The sequence below is a fragment of the Amphiura filiformis genome, chromosome 5, assembly GCF_039555335.1.
Source record: "Amphiura filiformis chromosome 5, Afil_fr2py, whole genome shotgun sequence".
Lineage (NCBI taxonomy): Eukaryota > Metazoa > Echinodermata > Ophiuroidea > Amphilepidida > Amphiuridae > Amphiura > Amphiura filiformis.
Genome location: NC_092632.1, coordinates 24,801,061 through 24,819,739, shown reverse-complemented (window position 1 = coordinate 24,819,739; position 18,679 = coordinate 24,801,061). Strand labels below are relative to the sequence as shown.

The window sequence follows — 18,679 nt, the reverse complement described above, 5'->3', positions numbered from 1 at the left end:
ACCAATCACTCACAAAGCATAGTCAACCAATACCAAAACTATGCGCTCAGGTGGTACAACAATGTGCCAATGTACTTTGACCAAATACAGGATTTTCTACAAAATATACTTCTTACCAATTTACGAGACGCTCATCCGCGGAAATCCCCGCCCGTACGCAAACCTCGCACTATATTGTGCACCACAAGCACACATGGAAGCACCTACACACAACATACATCCGGACAAACGACAGCGCTATTAGAAAGAACTGAACCAGCATATCTGACACCATTGACTTTCAATGATAGTTTCGATTAAACCACCACATACCCACCCCACATACGAGGGGGTATCCAAAAGTTTTTGACATCACCCAGAAGGAAAAGAGCTATATTGATGAAATTTTATCAGTGTGATCACTGGTCCTTATGTACATTATGGTCCAAAAATGGTCTCATAAGTATGTTTAATAAAGTTTGGAAATTCCTTTTTCAAAAAGCAACAGTACCATATGATGGGCAATCATCACCGTAGATGGCTTTCATTTCATCATAGATTTTCTGAGCATTGTAGGCCTAACCCTCCAAATGCAGGAACTTAATCACGCTGCGTGCCTCAATTTTCACCATCATGCAGGTTATGCGCCTACTGCCCATCTAGCGCCACCTGTAAAGAAAGTAAACATACTTAGGAGACCATTTTTGGACCATAATGTACATAAGGACCAGTGATTACACTGACAAAATTTCATCAATATAGCTCTTTTCCTTCTGGGTGATGTAAAAAACTTTTGGATACCCCCTCGTACACATACCACCATGTACCACCACATACCCCGCATATTCGAGTGTTTGCCCGATATTTGCAAAAGTCGTTAAGTATTATTATTATTAATAGATGTAAAAAATTCTTTTTCTAGACGATGGTATACGACAAAGCGCTACGCCTATCAAGTTATAGCATTTCCGGAGGGAGTATGACAGTTGGAGAGATCACCAATCACATGTCTACAGATGCTTTCAACGTGTTCTACTTTTGTCAAAGATTACACTATCTGTGGGCAGTTCCATTCAGAGTATGTGATATTTTGATGGTCTTTCTTGTTTTTGTTATAATACTAGGATTTAGTGAAAAAATCTACAAACTTAAAGTTGAACATTCATCTAATATCTTTTCGATTTCACAAAACATATTAGAGTGCAATGTTCTTTGCATGAAATAAGTAAGATCAGGCTAATCAATGGAATGAAAGATGTCACGTTTGAAGATATCATGTGCGTATTGCAGTGCGTACAATGGCAGGATAATGGAAATCCGTTTGAACGCAGAGACAAGGAAACTTAAGTTCACAAAATGTCCAGATGCCTTCAAGATTGATTTCTTCAAGGTATCAGGGGAATGGTTACAGAAGAATTTTGCACGGAAGTGGTGCTTGGGTGAAAATAACAGTTAACGATGTCGACGTCTTGCAAGGGCTGGGGACTCATGAGTTTTTATTGCAATGGTAATATGTTCAAGCGGTTGCTCCATAATGATATAATGTCATTTGACTTTTGATGCGATTCAAGGTCATTCGTTGCCTTATAGGACTACTTACATGTCATTTCCTTCTGCGTCGAATAGATTTCGGTATTTCCACCATGTAAGCTATGCAACACGCCCATTTTACCAACACAGCGGACACCTTCCATTCCATTTACTTAGTTTGATCCTACTTATTTTATGCAAAGACCATGTAAGCTATGCAACACGCCCATTTTACCAACACAGCGGGCACCTTACTTAGTTTGATCCTACTTATTTTATGCAAAGAACGTTTCTATCTAATGCGTAATTGGAAATGTACAGGATATTGGACGAATTCTGCTTATTTTTTCAGCGATGTTGTTATACTTTTGGCCAGTGTATGCATAATATAGCAATAGTATAATTCCCATATTATTTTTATTATTATTATCATTATTATTATTAGTGTTATTATTATTATTATTATTATTATTATTATTATTATTATTATTATTATTATTATTATTACAAACAGTAGTCGTTTTAATTATTTATATATCCAGCTTATTACAGTAACCGCTATGCTATATCTTCAAGTTGACCTGGCATCATTTCTAGCTCTTGGTACAATTCTGATCGCCGTTCCTATACAGCTTATAACAGCACGTATACAAACCAAGAAGCAAGAACTTGTCATGGTAAGACTAATTCAAATCAGTGTATTTCCAGAACGCTATAACTTCATCAAAATGAGTATATAAATTGTGGCAATCGTGACCGAATTAAAGCAACCTAATGACTTAAGATGACATTTAACATAAAGGTAAAATGAAAAGTGCGACTTTGCAACACTGTGAACTGGAGCTAATTGACTATTTCATTGGGGCAGAAATGAAAAGAAATGAGAAAGGGGGAGATTAAATAAGAGGACAGCAGGAGAGCATTTATGTGACTGAGCAAGACTGAAATCATGTAATCCTAAATGACTTTTTATTATTTTATTACAGGAAAATTCAGATGAGCGTCTCAAACAATCTAACGAGATGTTACTAGGAATCAAGCTTCTTAAGATGTACGGATGGGAGGAAATGTTTTGTAAGGCGATTGAAGCTGTACGATATCTAGAAATGTCGTCTATTTTCAGTTACAATGGCTGCTACAGCTTTAATGGTAAGCTTTGTGTCCCTGTTTGATGCTGAATTTATACTTGATCACTGAGCAACGACATTGTATCGGGTTCCTAAATAGCAAAACGCACTGACCTTTTTATTAGAAAATTATCAAAATGTAGACATTTTGTGATTTGGACCTGTTTATTGTTAATCTTGTTCATTCCCTTCATTGGTTGGAAGATCAATCTTCATACCACTGAACCAATATCATCTGTATCATCCAATATCATCTGTTTCTGTTCGGTCGCTCCCGCAGCAGGCTGTTCTTGATCAATGTCTAAGCTCTAATACCTTTATCTTGACCTACTTTGACCTAAGGCGTCGGCACGGATGCTGATGCACTCTGCCTTGCCATCTGATCCATGGTGATTCCATGCCATGCCACTCGGTCTTTGGCCAGCCTTCCTGCTGCTGCTACGGAGGTGATGTTTCGAGCTAGGCAGTCTGATTTAATAGTGTCCATCCATCTTTTGGGAGGTCTTCCACGTGGTCTTTTTCCATGTACATTGCCCTCTAGCAAAATTTTGGGGTATCTGTCGTTGCCCATTCACTGTACGTGGCCAAAGACTCTGATCCTTTCTTGTGTGGTTTTATCGATGACTGTGTGCTTCAGCCCAAGTGTGTGTCCCGTATTATGGTGTTTCGTATTTTGTCCAGACGTGATACGCCCATGATCTTCCTCAAGCACATCATTTCAAAGACTAGGAGGCGATTTTCATCTTCTTTCTTAATGGTCCAGGTCTCAGCTCCATACATTAGGATGGAAAGTACTAGGACCCTGTACAGGCTGAGCCAAAAAGAAGTAAACTCTTGTTTGAATGCCTGTAACTAGAGATCTATAAAGAATCTGCTAACAATGAAAATATCATTGGAAAGAACACATTCTACACATCTAATTTAAAAAAAGAATTGTTGGAATTACTCGCAGCAAACTTAAGTTATACTCATTTGAATACAACCACCCATTTTTTGTAGCTGCACACGGTTTCACTTCCCAAGTACCTATTACATTGTTTGGTAAGGCGCGATATTCAAATGCAAATAAAGTTCTGTGGCCGGTGTGGTTTCGATCAATAATTCCCTCATGTTTGGGTTCTTTTCAATATGAATCTTACCTCATTGCACTACATTATTATGAAACGGGCCAATTGACAACATGGCACTACAATTTACCGCACAAGATCGCACGTTTCTATCGACGAAATATCATGAAACTAAGAGTCCCACTGAAGTTCAGCGTCTTTTTCGTCTCCAGTCTTCCACAGCTAATCGGATTCCATGTAAGGGAGCAGTATATAAGAATGTGAACAAGTACAATGTGCATGGGACACTAAAACAGACATCCGGCCGGAAGCTTCACGCAGACCACGAACTGCTAGATCACAAGATTGCTAGAGTTAGACATGCGTTACAGCAAGACCCAAAGATCAGTTCAAGACAAAATCCTTTACCCAACATTCCCCAGTCAAGCTTCTGCCAGATCGTTCGTAAAGACTTGAATTGGTATCCATACAAACTACAGTACCGTCATGGACTTCATCCTGGGGACGCCGTTTGTAATTAATTAAAAGCAAAAGTTATCAATTCAACAATAAATCCTGTTAGTACTTTGTTGATTCGAAATTGAAATGGATGAAAATCAATCGGCCGTGTGCAGCTACAAAAATAGGTGGTTGTATTCAAATGAGTATAACTTTAGTTTGCTGTGCGCAATTACAACAATTCATTTTCAGCAGATTCTTTACAGATCTCTAGTTACAGCCCTTCAAACAAGAGTTTACTTCTTTTTGACTCAGCCTGTATAGCTCGATCTTGGTGGCCCTTTGAATGTCCTTGGCATTCCATATACTGTGAAGTCTTTGGACTAATGCTTTCCCTATTCTGTGTTTGATGTCTTCTCTGCTTGTCCCCTTTTGAGATATGGTGCCTCCCAGGTACACAAACTCATCCACTTGTTTAAGCAGATTGCCATTGATGTTGATGTTAAGGTCGACCTTTTGGCTGCTGATTACTTGTACTTCGGTTTTACCAATGTTAATCTTTAGTCCGAGGTTCGAGCTACTGCGGAAGACGTTGTCCACTGCAGTCTGTAGGGTACTAGCAGAATCAGCCAGCAAGACAATGTCATCAGCGAAGCGGAGATTTGAGATCAGTTGTCCCTGGATCGTTATTCCTATGTCAGTGTCATGGGTTGCATAGAGCATGACAAGTTCAAGAATGATGTTGAATTAAGTTCAAGAATTATGTTGATACCTTTATCATTCATGTGCAATTATACATGCGACCTCATAGCATAGTGTAGTAAAATGATAAGCAGTACCTCCAATGGCCACTAGAATTGTTGTCAGTCAGTGATATAATTTTTATGTGAAACTTTGCAAAAGGGCAATTAAAGTGGTGTGTCAGGTCAATGAAAGTGAGGGGCTATTTTCTTGCATCTTGAAAAGAGTGCTTAAAATTCACTGAAAAATACTAAGCTGTATAGCCAAAAATGTGAAATTTCAGAGTAACATGCAGAAATGACACGTTTTCTACCATTATTTCACCGTTTGGATGAACCCCCTCCCCCCAAAAAAACATCCCTTGCACATCGATTTTCTTACACAGGCGGTGTGCTCCTATCTAGTTCAAAAAGAAGGGTGCACTGTAAAATCGTAGTCTTTACACTTCAGTGGTTTAAAACAAAAAAGTCTCAAGTCATCATATATTGAATCTTTGGTCATTTGGACATTCAACTTTCTACTTTTTGATATGAGAAATTTGATCTTGAATTACCTATTTTCCATTGTAAACTGTGTTTTAGAGAATCAAAATACATGGTCATTCATGCTATTTTATGATATATGTTACAATCATGACAATAGGTTTAAGGTCTCGATCACCCACCTTTGAACAGAGCGCATCAGACACACCAAATTGTATTTTGAATAAGAGCTTTTTTAAAAGTCCTTCTGATATCAAATAATTTTGATTTTTTGATATTCGCTTTAAATACAAATTTTATGGCAAATAAAAACTTGACATTTTTGGCATTAAGTAAACTTTATAAATCTGATATGTACTTAACATGTATTTAGCTGGGACGAAAAGCCGACCATCATAAAAGTTTCAGAATGCAATTTGGTGTGTGTTCTCTCAGGTCCCATCCCTTAAGGAAGCGTTAATTATTTTAGAGATATTAAGGAGCTTTCCGACTAAATGCCGTTATAAGTATGCATAGTCATGTTTGGTTTATTGTCTATTAACAATTATTCCAGTAGTTGCTTTATGAGGGCTTAGTTAACAAGCTTTTAAGGTCGTGTTTGCTTACATAATATTCGAATTTAATAATGTTTTAATATTGTTGTTATCTTCCAGTATTTGTCGTCCAATGTACGCCTATACTGATGAACCTAGTAGTAAGTAGCTCTTTTACCGTTCAATTACTTTACGATAAGTAAAATCTATAACAACAGGAGTATATCCTTTAAGGTTATTCATTATTTAAACTGTTGTGATTTGGTAGTTCACGGCATCTTACGAATGGTAGTGAGCTTTGGCAAAAACTGCTTTGCTCGATTCATAGCGAGCGTGTAGAAGAATTAAAATATCACAGATATACTTTTATAGGTGATGCGGTTCTTGAGTTACGTTGTAAAGAGGGCTGAAACAACAACACTTTTGTAAAACTTACATAACTCATTAACAACAATAAATTAAGCAAGTGTGCAAAGTATACGACTTGTAGAATGAACTTTTGCAAAACATCAAGGTGTTAATTTTCAATAATATATTGATCTAGATAATGCAAATCGATTTTTAGGTTGCTTCGACCAACAATACCTCGTCTACCCTTAATATGCAATTTTCTTGAAAACAAACATTTTTCTTTTATCTCAGGTATATACCTCTTACCCCTACATTACCGGTAAAACCTTGGAACCAAATACAACATTTGCCGCTCTTTCTTTGATGAACTTACTCTTAGAACCGATGTATTTTGTGCCAATGGTCACCTCATTATTAGTGAATGCATATGTTGGTGTACGTAGATTTGAGGCTTTCTTTGCGGCTCCAGAAACAGAAAGGTCTCATGAAATCCACTGGACAGAGTATTTTAGCAAAGATAAGGTAATTCTTTCCCTGGGATAGTCGTTATAGTTTACAAGCACTACATTTCGTTGAGCAGGCTGTCTCAAAATTTGAACGTTTCGTTTATAAGCTTGGGGGAAGTAAGTGTGAGTTTATGAAAATTGCTTGCTGGGTCTTGTCGTATATTACAAGGTTCTCTCATTAATGTTAAGACATAATTATGATGTTGTTCTTATATACATGAACTATATAGAACAGACGCCATCCGAAGATGCGATTAGGATTATCATGGTTATAGACTAATCATTAAGGTTGTATTAAGAGATAGTTGTTACATTTAGGGTTATGGTTGACGTAGCAGCTACTATTTTAAAGTTTCTCTGGGTTTGTGAGTAGGGGAAGATAAGGATTAGGAGTTAGGGTTAGAAGTACAATATCAGGGTTAGGTTGTGTATTATGGTTGCGATGGTTACCAACATAATGAACTTGCGCAAAACTTATTTATGTGTGGTTATTCCATTTATAGTTTGGGCGCCAGTGTACAATACCCTATGTATCAATAACAGTAGTAAATGTAAACTTGTTCTTGCTTCAGAAAAAGCCTACTGATAGTGTGCACCAAAGGAATCAGCAGAACCACTGTGCCAACGAGAAAACTCCCATTCTCCATGCTAATGGTACCGATTATGAGAGTGTTTTGTCCCAAACTGACCAAGAAGCAACCCGGTTAACACGAGGATTAAAGTGTAATTACGCGCTTAAGGTATGTTGAAATCAAAATCAGATAGCTAAAAAAACAACAGGAGATCAGTGAATGAAATTAGTTTTTGGTCAATTTGTTAATCTATCTCTTCCAATGTTCAGTTACCACTTTAGTCCAATGAAGTTGTTCGTACTTCATAGCACCAGAAATATCGGTCTGTTTATTTTGATTCGTAAGCATTTGTGTACTCGTACTTGATTTCAGATTGTAAATGGAGATTTCACGTGGGGAAGTGACAGTTCTGCACCAGTTCTCAAAGACATCAATTTGGAGATACCTTATGGTAAGCGTCGAATGCCAATTTAAGTACAAACACTAGTCTAAAAAAACATTAATACATGAACACCTATTTCAGAATGTTGAAGCTGCTGCCATGTTCTATAATTACCTTGCACAATATATGTTGCATTCTTTACTATATTCCTAACTCATGATTTGGAACGATCTGTGAGGTTTGGGTAGTGTTACATAATCATTATCTTTATTTTGCTTTGAAACTACGGTAGGCGAGCTAACGATGGTTGTAGGAGGTGTTGGTAGTGGTAAATCGTCTTTACTCTCTGCCATTCTTGGTGAAATGACAACTCTTAAAGGATCCATAACATTTGGTACAAGAGAGTAAGTTTTTCATCCCAAAAATGTGTATGACTCATTGGATCTCGGAACCCTTCCATCATGTAAAATATCTTACATCGTTCTTTATTTAGATTTAATCAATACGGTAAGAGTTCTACTTATTTGGAAAATGCAAGCAATGGTTTGTTATAAAACAGATCACTGTAACATATGTCAATTTTCACCAGGCGGTCATACTATCCATGCACACCATTGGTAACAGGGATTACAGAAACTCTTACTTACCCCATATAGAAATAACCAATAATGTCGGATGGAAAGTCGAATTGCGTTCATTGCAAAAATGATTAGAATATAGGAATTGGGGAGAAAACAAAATGCTTACCATGTATTACGAATACCAACTATAAAACTTCACATTCATAGATGCAATGTGTTCAATCGGTGTCCGTCCCCGTATCCGTCATATTAATATTCAAAGCGTCTACGTCCATTTGTCTACAGAACTATGCGTGTTTAATTCACACACTGGGCTAGTAAGATTCTATGTCACGTTATTTTGTGTGACTTTTGTGTTTCAGAAATGAAACTGCTTCGCCGTCCTCTACGGGTATTGCTTATGGAGCACAGAAAGCCTGGCTAATGAACGCAACATTAAGAAATAATGTGTTATTTGGAATTCCCTATAATCAAGGAAGGTTTGTATGCGGTAAATTATTGTCAAAATCATAGAATATATTACCGATCATAATTATCAGGAGAAATATACCGTCCTCTTTCGTGTGCAAATTTTCTGCCTTGTCTATTCTCTCTACTGTGGAGTAAACAGGCCTAGACGAGCCATTGAGGAAGAAATGCAAATTTTTTAATTATTTCATTGTTTATCATATTTTGATCAGATATCGTAAGGTAATAGACTCTTGCGCTCTTAAACCGGACATCGACATTTTACCGGGTGGTGATATGACAGAAATTGGGGAAAAGGGAATTAACTTGAGTGGTGGCCAAAAACAACGCGTCAGTGTTGCTAGAACATTGTACTCTAACAAACCTATTGTGTTACTGGTAAGTTAATTGCGTGAAAAGTTTGCAAATATAGGGATGAAAGATGACGCAAAATTATAGGAGCAGCAATTGTAGTATAGAATCCGTCTTGATGGTTAAACAGTCATATGAACAGTAGAGACAAGTACATTGTATACCTGTTTATTTGGTCTTTCTACATGTTTATAGGATGATCCGTTGTCAGCATTAGACGTAAATGTAGGAGGTCATTTGTTTCGTGAAGGCATCATGGGAAGGCTACGAAAAGCAAATCGGACTGTGGTTCTTGTGACTCATCAGCTGCAATATCTTCAGAAAGCTGAGAAGGTACGTACTGGTTCCATGGTAGTTGTATTTAGATTGGTAAATTGGACGTGTTTTGTAAAGAGTTTAAAGCAATGCAAAAGTGTTATGAATCTTGAAACTGATTTACAGATCATTATAATGAAAGAAGGCCAAATTACCTTCCAAGGAAACTTTGAAGACATGGCGCGTTCAGATCCGGGGCTTTACAAAAGATGGAAAGAAGATGTCGTTGCAGCCACTGATTCGGAATTATCGGATGCCTTGTCTGGAGAGGAGTCGGCGGCAGACGAAAGAGCTCTGCTGCGGAGACAGGTCGCTGAGTCTCTGATGAAAAGTCACAATGAACAAAGTATGAACAAATCTACCTTGGCTATGGAAGGTAATGTATAGAAAATTATACAATTTTGCAACTATTCTGCGTAAAAAATAATCGTAATAAACTGGTCTGACGATCAAAACAAATGAGGATGATGTTTGAAATCTAGACTACAAATAGTTGAGCATAATTATCTAGCATTTTAATATTTTAAAGAGCAAATTAATATTCAAATCATAAATAACCAGTTTTCAATATTGATTGCAATGTGTTTTCTGGTAAGCCTGTTGGTAATGTTTCCTTTAAACTGGTGTTAGAGTAATTAAATCAAGGAAAAAGACAAGTAGTGGGCTTTATCCACCCAGGTGGGCAGAAAGTCGTGATGGAAGGGAGGGAAGGGCAAAATGAGGAGGAGGAAGAAGATGAAAGTCCTTGGCGATTGCGCAATAGCGCAACATCTAGAGAAGATGTTATACATTTGATACACTGATGCGCTCTCTTAAGGCTGTGACCTTTATGGTGATTGGGTTAAGATGGATCAATTTAGAATTTTGTCAAAATATTGTAATAAAATATACAATATCTATAATTATATATTATACCAAATCCACAGAATCAGCAAAAGGCAAGCTCATTGAAACAGAAGAGTTGGCTCGTGGTTCCGTTTCTGCAAATACTTACTGGTATTATATTCGCAACATGGGCATGTTTTGGGCGATTTCGTTCCCATCTGCACGTCTGTTGCAAGAAGTCTTCAACATAACAAGAAATTTCTGGCTGTCGGATTGGGCTGAAGCTGGACTTGACCCAAACAGAACGGTCAGTAAAAAAAGATATGCGGCACGATTTAGGATTAGAATATTTTGCTCTGTTTTGAAACAGAGCGAAAAACAGAGCAGAACATGAAAATCTGTGGCTATATTTTAAAAACAGAGTGAATACACAGGAGAATATTCGAGGGCTCAAATAATATTTATACCAAAACTGGCTATGTCAGTTTTTTTATACCACAACTGGCCGGCTATGTCCAGACCAAAACTGTTATGTCCAGTTAAACGCACTTTTTTCGGGCAAAAGTAGCTATGTCCATCGTGATATGTTACACTCTTCGTACTACAATGGTCTGTAGTAGGGGATAGTAAAAACAGCGAAAAACAGAGCAGCATATTAAATATGTGGCTATATGTCATAAACAGAGCGAAAAACAGAGCAGAATATAAATCCGTGGCTATATTTCAAAAAATAGTGCGATAAACAGAGCAGAATATGAAATCTGTGGCTATATTACAAAAACAGAGCAGCATATGAAATGTATGGCTATATTGCAAAAACAGAGCAGCATATGAAATCTGGGGCTATATTTTATAAACAGAGCCAAAAACAGAGCAGAGTATAAATCCGTGGCTATATTTCAAAAATAGTGCGAAAAACAGAGCAGAATATGAAATATGTTGCTATATCTCATATTGCAAAAACAGAGCGAAAAACAGACCAGCATATGAAATATGTGGCTTTATTTTATAAACAGAGCGAAAAACAGAGAAGAATATGAATCCGTGACTATATTTCAAAATTAGAGCGAAAAACAGAGAAGAATATGTGGCTATATTTCGAAAACAGTGCGAAAAACCGACCAGCATATGAAATCTAGGGATATGTTTTATAAAAAAAAACAGCGAAAAACAGAGCAGAATATAAATCCGTGGCTATATTTAAAAAAATAGTGCGATAAACAGAGCAGAATATGAAATCTGTGGCTATATTACAAAAACAGAGCAGCATATGAAATGTATGGCTATATTGCAAAAACAGAGCAGCATATGAAATCTGGGGCTATATTTTATAAACAGAGCCAAAAACAGAGCAGAGTATAAATCCGTGGCTATATTTCAAAAATAGTGCGAAAAACAGAGCAGAATATGAAATATGTTGCTATATCTCATATTGCAAAAACAGAGCGAAAAACAGAGCAGCATATGAAATATGTGGCTTTATTTTATAAACAGAGCGAAAAACAGAGAAGAATATGAATCCGTGACTATATTTCAAAAATAGAGCGAAAAACAGAGAAGAATATGTGGCTATATTTCGAAAACAGAGCGAAAAACCGACCAGCATATGAAATCTAGGGATATGTTTTATAAAAAAAACAGCGAAAAACAGAGCAGAATATGAATTTAAATGTTATTAATACGTTTTGAAAAAAAAAAAAATTTAACATAATGTTACAAAACGCCTTAAAATGTTTTCATGACCTTTTTATAACCCGACATTTTAATGTTAAAGCGTTTTTACCTAAACCAAAAGCCAAAATATGACTTATTTAATATGTTTTTTTGCTCCGTGTCTTTAATATTTGTTTGTGTCAGGTAGAAACCAAAGGTAAAAAGGAAAAGGTCCTATGTTTGGCTAATTGGTCCAATGGCCTCAGCAGTCTAGTTGCTTCGAGAAAACCGACCAAAATATTACCTTCGTGTATTTTTAGAACATATCATGTGTCGTTTGTAATGTATTCAATAATTTTATACTGCACTAAACATCTTCAGGATCACAAACAATTTACGTAATCTTTTGTTTTAAATAATTTGGTCATTCATCTGTTGGAGGGTACTGGAATTTATTTAAAAATATTAAAATGTTTGTATTCAATTGTTATTTTCATGTGGGTGTTTTATAAGGTGGAAGATATCAACAAAGAATTTGTAGGACCGTATATAGGTTTTGCAAGTGCATGTTTCGTGATGGCGATGGTCATGGCTATCAGTATGCTGTTTTCTACATGGAATGCTGCAAAAGATGTGTACCTGCAAATGCTGAGAAATATTACAAAGGCACCGAACAGGTACAGTCGCTTGATAGCCTCTCGCAGTCCATAACAGAAAACTGGGTGCGACCTGCTTGCAGACTGACTCGTACCGCCATCAAGCCGGGGTTCCGGGGATAAATGCGTGTAATTTTAATGATCAAATGGGCCAAAATGATGGTTAATGCTAACCCCTAACACTTGAGCAAAGGAAGATGCACATTAAAAAGATTACCCTCTGCCGGCTTGAAGGATTAAGATTGATACTTGTACCGTAACGTCATGAGTCCAGTTTGAAATAACCTACGCTCTCGAATCACGATATAAATGGTTCCCTTTCAGTTACCAGCTTTGCAATTATTCTTAAAAGTAACCTAGAACAAATAAGCAAGAAAAGTCGCAACATGTAGTCTATATGCGTGTTTAAATATCGTAAGATATATAGGGGTGTGCGTGTGGGGGTTTGAGTAGGACTGCGCTTGCTTCTATCCTACGTAATGTGTTCTATTACTTTGCCGTTTTCCATAGATTTTTCGACACGACACCAATCGGTAGAATACTAAACAGGTTTTCAAGTGACACACAGATTATAGATACAGTAAGCCACTATTAATTTTTTTGTTCCATTGAATTTTAGTTGTCTGTCTCACAGCATAAGAATGTCTGTATTTGTAACTGGTTCAGTAATTTTCATTGTTTATAGCAATTGTGTTAAATGAAAAAAAAAGGCATGATCATAGGTCAAAACCGAGGTAAAGTTAATAGCAACTATAGTACCGGTATTTCTTGTACTCAGAGCTGCTAGCAATTTAGTTCTCAATAAAGATCCAGTATGTTGACCAGTTATATTCATTGGCTACCTTTCCGACTAGCTACATAGTGCCAGAAAAGTACAAGCCTGCAATTCGATCCCTCGTCGAATGGACTGACAAAAGGTATTGTTAAACCTGTACCTTGTTTTTTTCTTACAGAAATTAATTCTTACACTCGGGTCGGTAGTTCACTTCTTTTGGACCTTCGTTTTTGCAATCATCGTCAATTCTATCATAACGCCTATATTTATCGCCGAGGTCATCCCTATTATTGCAATTTATGTCGTCTTAGCTATGTTCTTCATTCGAAGCTCTAGGTTTGTATTTTAGACGGAAACTCAGTAAGCTAATCATTTCAATTTAATTTAACATACACATAAAAATACAAATAAATTTGCAAACTCTCTCACCCCACCTGCGTAAGGTCCTTTCTAAGAGCATAATCTTACTTTAGTGCAAAATCAGCACTATGAAAATTTGCACTGTATGGTGTCATATCCTTGTTTGTTACCAAACTATTTTAAAGACTATCTTAATGTGTTACATTTTGTGGCATCCTGTAGTTTATTACAACCCAGTAAATATTCTGATAACATTTTATGATTAAAAAGCCAACAACACCAACAACCAGATGCTGGAAGCACCGGCAGATACAGCTGGCAAAAATGCCAGTTGCTCGATCCTGTATCACCGGCTACTATTTTTCACTGCTACTTATATACAAAAAAACACGATATGCTTTAGATACATAAACATTAATTGGCAAAGTGTGAGAGTTTTAAATTACCTTTTTTCGAAGCTTCGCGCTGAGACAGATTCTCCTTCGGCATGTTCGGTGCGTCACTACTCTTCTTGAAACACCAGCGGTTACTAGTTTTCTTTCTATAATTACACAAGTATGGGACATCCCTGCATACGACATACATAACGTATTTGATAATACATACTAAATAACGATTCACGATATACTAAGATGACTTTTGTTCTTTAACCTAGAGAGCTTCAGCGATTAGACAGTGTTACCAGATCACCAGTATTTGCCCATTTCTCTGAGTCTTTAGGCGGACTAACAACATTACGGGCGTACAGGTAAATTATAAAAAAAAACGCTGTATTCATGTTAAGAACATCAGAACTAAATCTCAGCATGTTAAAGTTATCTTTTGTTTAGGCTTCAGACTTGTAGTACCCGTACTCGTACCCGTACCCGTACTCGAGTCCCAATTTCCGTACCCGTACCCATACCCATGGCTCCGGACCCGTACCCGTACCCGTCATGCCCTATTTTGGCTTCGGACCCGTACCCCCTGTACTCATGGACTGGGGGACCCGTACCCGTACCCGTACTCATGGCCCGGGACCCGTACCCGTACCCGTGGACACGGGTACCATGGGTACGGGTACCATACCATACAGTGCCTGCCTACATGCATGTAAGAAAGTGAGAGTAGATCTACTCTCACTTCTCACAAGCCTGTTAACTCCACTCATGCACTGAGTCCACTGATCATAGACATAATCAAAACAATAGGTTACATGGATGGGGTTAGGTAGGGAGTAACACATGCATGGATCCAGATAGCAAGTGCCCTAAATTGTAGCCTGGCCCAGGGCCCTGAAAAAGGTAAATCTAGTCCTGGCTACACAAAATGTACATGTATGCTACACACAGGGTAGATACCTACATTGTCATGATTGTGACAGCCTCCAGCCTATGCACACTGTATGCCACTCATACATGTATACTACATGTAGCATTCACACTCTGACTGATACAGAAAAAAATAGCAAACTGGAAGTAAAACATTTCAAGAAATTGTTGTTTGTGGTGAATTTCAAGTTATCATGTTTTGATATCATTATTATAGCATTATTTTATTCATCATTTTAATATTCCCCATCCAAATACACTCCCCTAGCACAAGTGCACACATAAAAACTACCTTTTCCCATCAAATGTACTTGGGCAGTGTGTGCATTTGAGTCAAATGATACAGAGTTCCTTTGCCATACCATGTTTACAGAAATTTATGATTTATTGGAGCTTATAGGCAAAATATTAATAATTATCCAGATGTGCATAATTAATGATAATAATTATATTAAGCTAATGGATAATCTGGTGGATGTGTGCTGGGTTGTGTGGATGTGCATGAACGGCTTCACTAAATTTGATATTGACAATTAAGTCTACAAATTTTGGATCAAATTTGAAATCCAGTTGATGTTTTGAGGTGAATAATAACTTGAATGCTATATCACTGCTAAATGTATGTTGAAATTAGTATTGTACAGTCTATGTGTCAATACACAGACATAGTTTACATGATTTTTGCATCCCAACATATTTAAGCTAGATTCACTACTAGCTAGATTCCACAAAACCAGTTCTACAATTTTCTGTAAATGGAAGTACTTCTTAGCAAATAGAAATGTCTCAGCAACTCATGGCACACAAAACAAATTAAAATGTTGTATATGCTTATGACAAAATTAATTTCTCTAATTCTGTTGGTGCGAAATGTAGTTTAATTCATTTGTTGTGGTATAAATGACATCAAAGAGTGTATTTACAGCAAGGTATAATAGCCAATAAATTAATGTCAATAATCAATAACAATAGCTTTGTTTATACCCATGTACCCATAATGGGACTCATACAATGTTTCTAGTCCCAATATATGTACCCGTACCCATGGCCCGTACCCGTACCCATACTGGGACCCGTACCCGTACCCGTACTCGAGTCCCAATTTCCGTACCCGTACCCGTACCTGTACTCATGGCTCCGGACCCGTACCCGTACCCGCACCCTATTTTGGGTTCGGACCCGTACCCGTACTTATGGCTTCGGACCCGTACCCGTACCCATGGCCTGGGACCCGTACCCGTACCCGTACCCGTACCCATGGTCTGGGACCCGTACCCGTACCCGTACTCATGGCTCGGACCCGTACCCGTACTCATGACGGGTCCCAATACTACAAGTCTGTTAGGCTTCATGATGGAATTGTGACGAGGGTCAACACATTTACTAGACGATGAGTGGACATTTGACAGGAGTCCACACATTTAGTAGTAAATCAGGGGAGTCGCAGAAACCAACCATATGGGCCAATTTATATTCCATATTTGACTCCGAACATTCTATACAAAAAGTCATTTGTGTCTTCTTACATGTCTAACACAAAGCTTGGTAATTGGTCGGTGACGCATCGTCACCCAAAACGTAAATTACATTTGCAGTAACCATACGCGTTAAAATTTCTTTTCTTTTTCATCGTTGTATTCTGAGAATTATAAGTTGGAACAATATGCGCTATTCTTAAACACTTGAGAACGTTCTTGCAATCTCATTGGTTCTTACCCGTGTGATATGACACGATATCACACGGGTCGGCGCGTGTGCATCAACGCGATACTCGTGCTCGCTATTTGAACCAATCGGAGGCGCATAGCAACAACGGGACTGATCGATTTTAAGCCCTAGGTAGTTCCTTGTAAAATGTAGGATTTAATTTGATTAAAATTACTTATGATATTTCTATTTGAATTGAAGTGTTTAAGAATGAAAATAAAGGTATTGGTTTTAGCCACTGTCGTGCATCTATCGTCTTATATAACACGGGCGACATCATTATTTTGGCGTAAAACAACTCGGCTTCGTCTCGTTGTTTTACTTAAAATAATGATGTCGCCAGTGTTATATGAGACGATAGATGCACTCCAGTGGCTAAACCCAATACCTTTATTCTCTAATTACTAAGCTGACGCCTTCATATCCGATTTCTTTTCATTATATTCCCATATACTTCAGTGAACAGAAGAAGTTTTTTGGCACTTTGCTCAAGAGAATCGATACAAACAATACAGCTTTTCTGTATCTACAAGCTGGCTATGGATGGCTCGGACTGCAAATGGTAAAAATAAAACTACAAATTAAGATTTTTGTTCACTTACGTGTACTTTCGACACGACTACTGTGTGTATTTTTCAAACTGAATTGTCACATGACGAGCTGGTGATGTCATGTGCCAGAACAATTTGCATTGTATCTTTTCTGTTCTCGGTATTGACCAAAATGTCATATGACTTTTGTATTCGGCAGTCCTAAATGAAATAAACTTAATCTGATTTACAATGGAATGCTGTTTTTGAAGGAACAAAAAACATAATTATAAGAAAGTAATCTTATGTAACTTTTGAATATTGCATATCCGTATTTTTGTAAATCAGTCAAAATCGGTATACGGTAGTTAATTTGTTGCAAATGTTAATAATGACGACAAATATTCAATACAATCGTGTTTTCATGTTTTTTGTCACAATTCTATTCAACCAAAACGATCCGTTCCCTCAAAATGCTTTATCACCGAGACATTATTTGTCTTGGAAACAAATCATAATCTTCTCTTTAAAATGACCTATAAAATGGAACATATCTTCGATATTTAACATATTTATCTAACGTAATGCATTTTCAGAGTATATGCGGTGGGTTAGTTGTACTGGTGGTAGGTTTGACAACTCTACTTCAAGCGACAACATTTGGAAGTCTGGATTCCAGTTCAGTTGGATTAGCTCTAACTTACGTGCTTATGGTATGTAGCACGCTTGTTAAAAATCACTTAACTGGATTCGTTCTAAAAGATCTCCACAAAAGAAAAAGTAACGTATGCGTTAAGTATGAGAAAAGCACCGACCATGGTCATACAAAACTGGACTGCTATATTCCTAGCAGTGTGCTCCGTTGATCATTAGAGTTAATACTCAGCTGAAACTAGATATTGTTATAAGTGCCACATATTTTTAAGGTATTGCCTACATAAATGGTTCCCAGGATAGCGGGGATTATACTAATATTTTAATGACAAACACAAATTTCTATATATTTAACTCTATTGAAATATTATGAAACTAATCCATTTTTGTAATGAATGAGAAAACAGGTCCTTTCTTAAACTTCTTTTTTAAATGTTCTTAGAAGTTAACATGTATTTTGTTTTGCAGGTATCAGTACAATTGTTCAACTTAGTGCGATTTGCCGCAGACACTGAGATGCAAATGAACCCCGTTGAACGTGTACAATACTATGCAGGTGTGCCTACAGAGCATTACGGAGGTTGGTTTAGCAGTTTTCTTTAAATCTAAGGATGTTCGTACAATCATCTTTTGCAGGTATCATCCAGGTCAATTTAATTGTGATTTGCCGCTGACATTAAAAATGCAAATGAATCGTGTACAATGATGTAAATGTGCGACAGAGCTTTATGGACTTTTGGTTTGGCAAATAGTGCATGGTAAATGGTTATGGTACTCTCGGGTTCA

At 37.2% G+C, this 18,679-nt stretch overlaps 1 protein-coding gene across 1 annotated transcript in view; it reads left to right on the top strand.

The window, feature by feature from the left end:
- Window positions 1-18,679, top strand: part of LOC140152084 (ATP-binding cassette sub-family C member 9-like) — a 38,538-nt gene that overhangs the window by 8,920 nt on the left and 10,939 nt on the right. Inside the window, exons 6-25 of the mRNA XM_072174383.1 lie at window positions 902-1,057; window positions 2,052-2,186; window positions 2,496-2,658; window positions 6,018-6,058; window positions 6,540-6,770; window positions 7,327-7,494; window positions 7,699-7,777; window positions 8,001-8,112; window positions 8,652-8,768; window positions 8,970-9,135; window positions 9,304-9,441; window positions 9,550-9,799; window positions 10,350-10,555; window positions 12,415-12,578; window positions 13,068-13,137; window positions 13,511-13,668; window positions 14,348-14,440; window positions 17,169-17,271; window positions 17,836-17,952; window positions 18,362-18,473. Coding sequence (XP_072030484.1) covers window positions 902-1,057; window positions 2,052-2,186; window positions 2,496-2,658; window positions 6,018-6,058; window positions 6,540-6,770; window positions 7,327-7,494; window positions 7,699-7,777; window positions 8,001-8,112; window positions 8,652-8,768; window positions 8,970-9,135; window positions 9,304-9,441; window positions 9,550-9,799; window positions 10,350-10,555; window positions 12,415-12,578; window positions 13,068-13,137; window positions 13,511-13,668; window positions 14,348-14,440; window positions 17,169-17,271; window positions 17,836-17,952; window positions 18,362-18,473 — 2,779 coding nt within the window. The remainder of the gene's footprint in view (window positions 1-901; window positions 1,058-2,051; window positions 2,187-2,495; window positions 2,659-6,017; window positions 6,059-6,539; window positions 6,771-7,326; window positions 7,495-7,698; window positions 7,778-8,000; window positions 8,113-8,651; window positions 8,769-8,969; window positions 9,136-9,303; window positions 9,442-9,549; window positions 9,800-10,349; window positions 10,556-12,414; window positions 12,579-13,067; window positions 13,138-13,510; window positions 13,669-14,347; window positions 14,441-17,168; window positions 17,272-17,835; window positions 17,953-18,361; window positions 18,474-18,679) is intronic.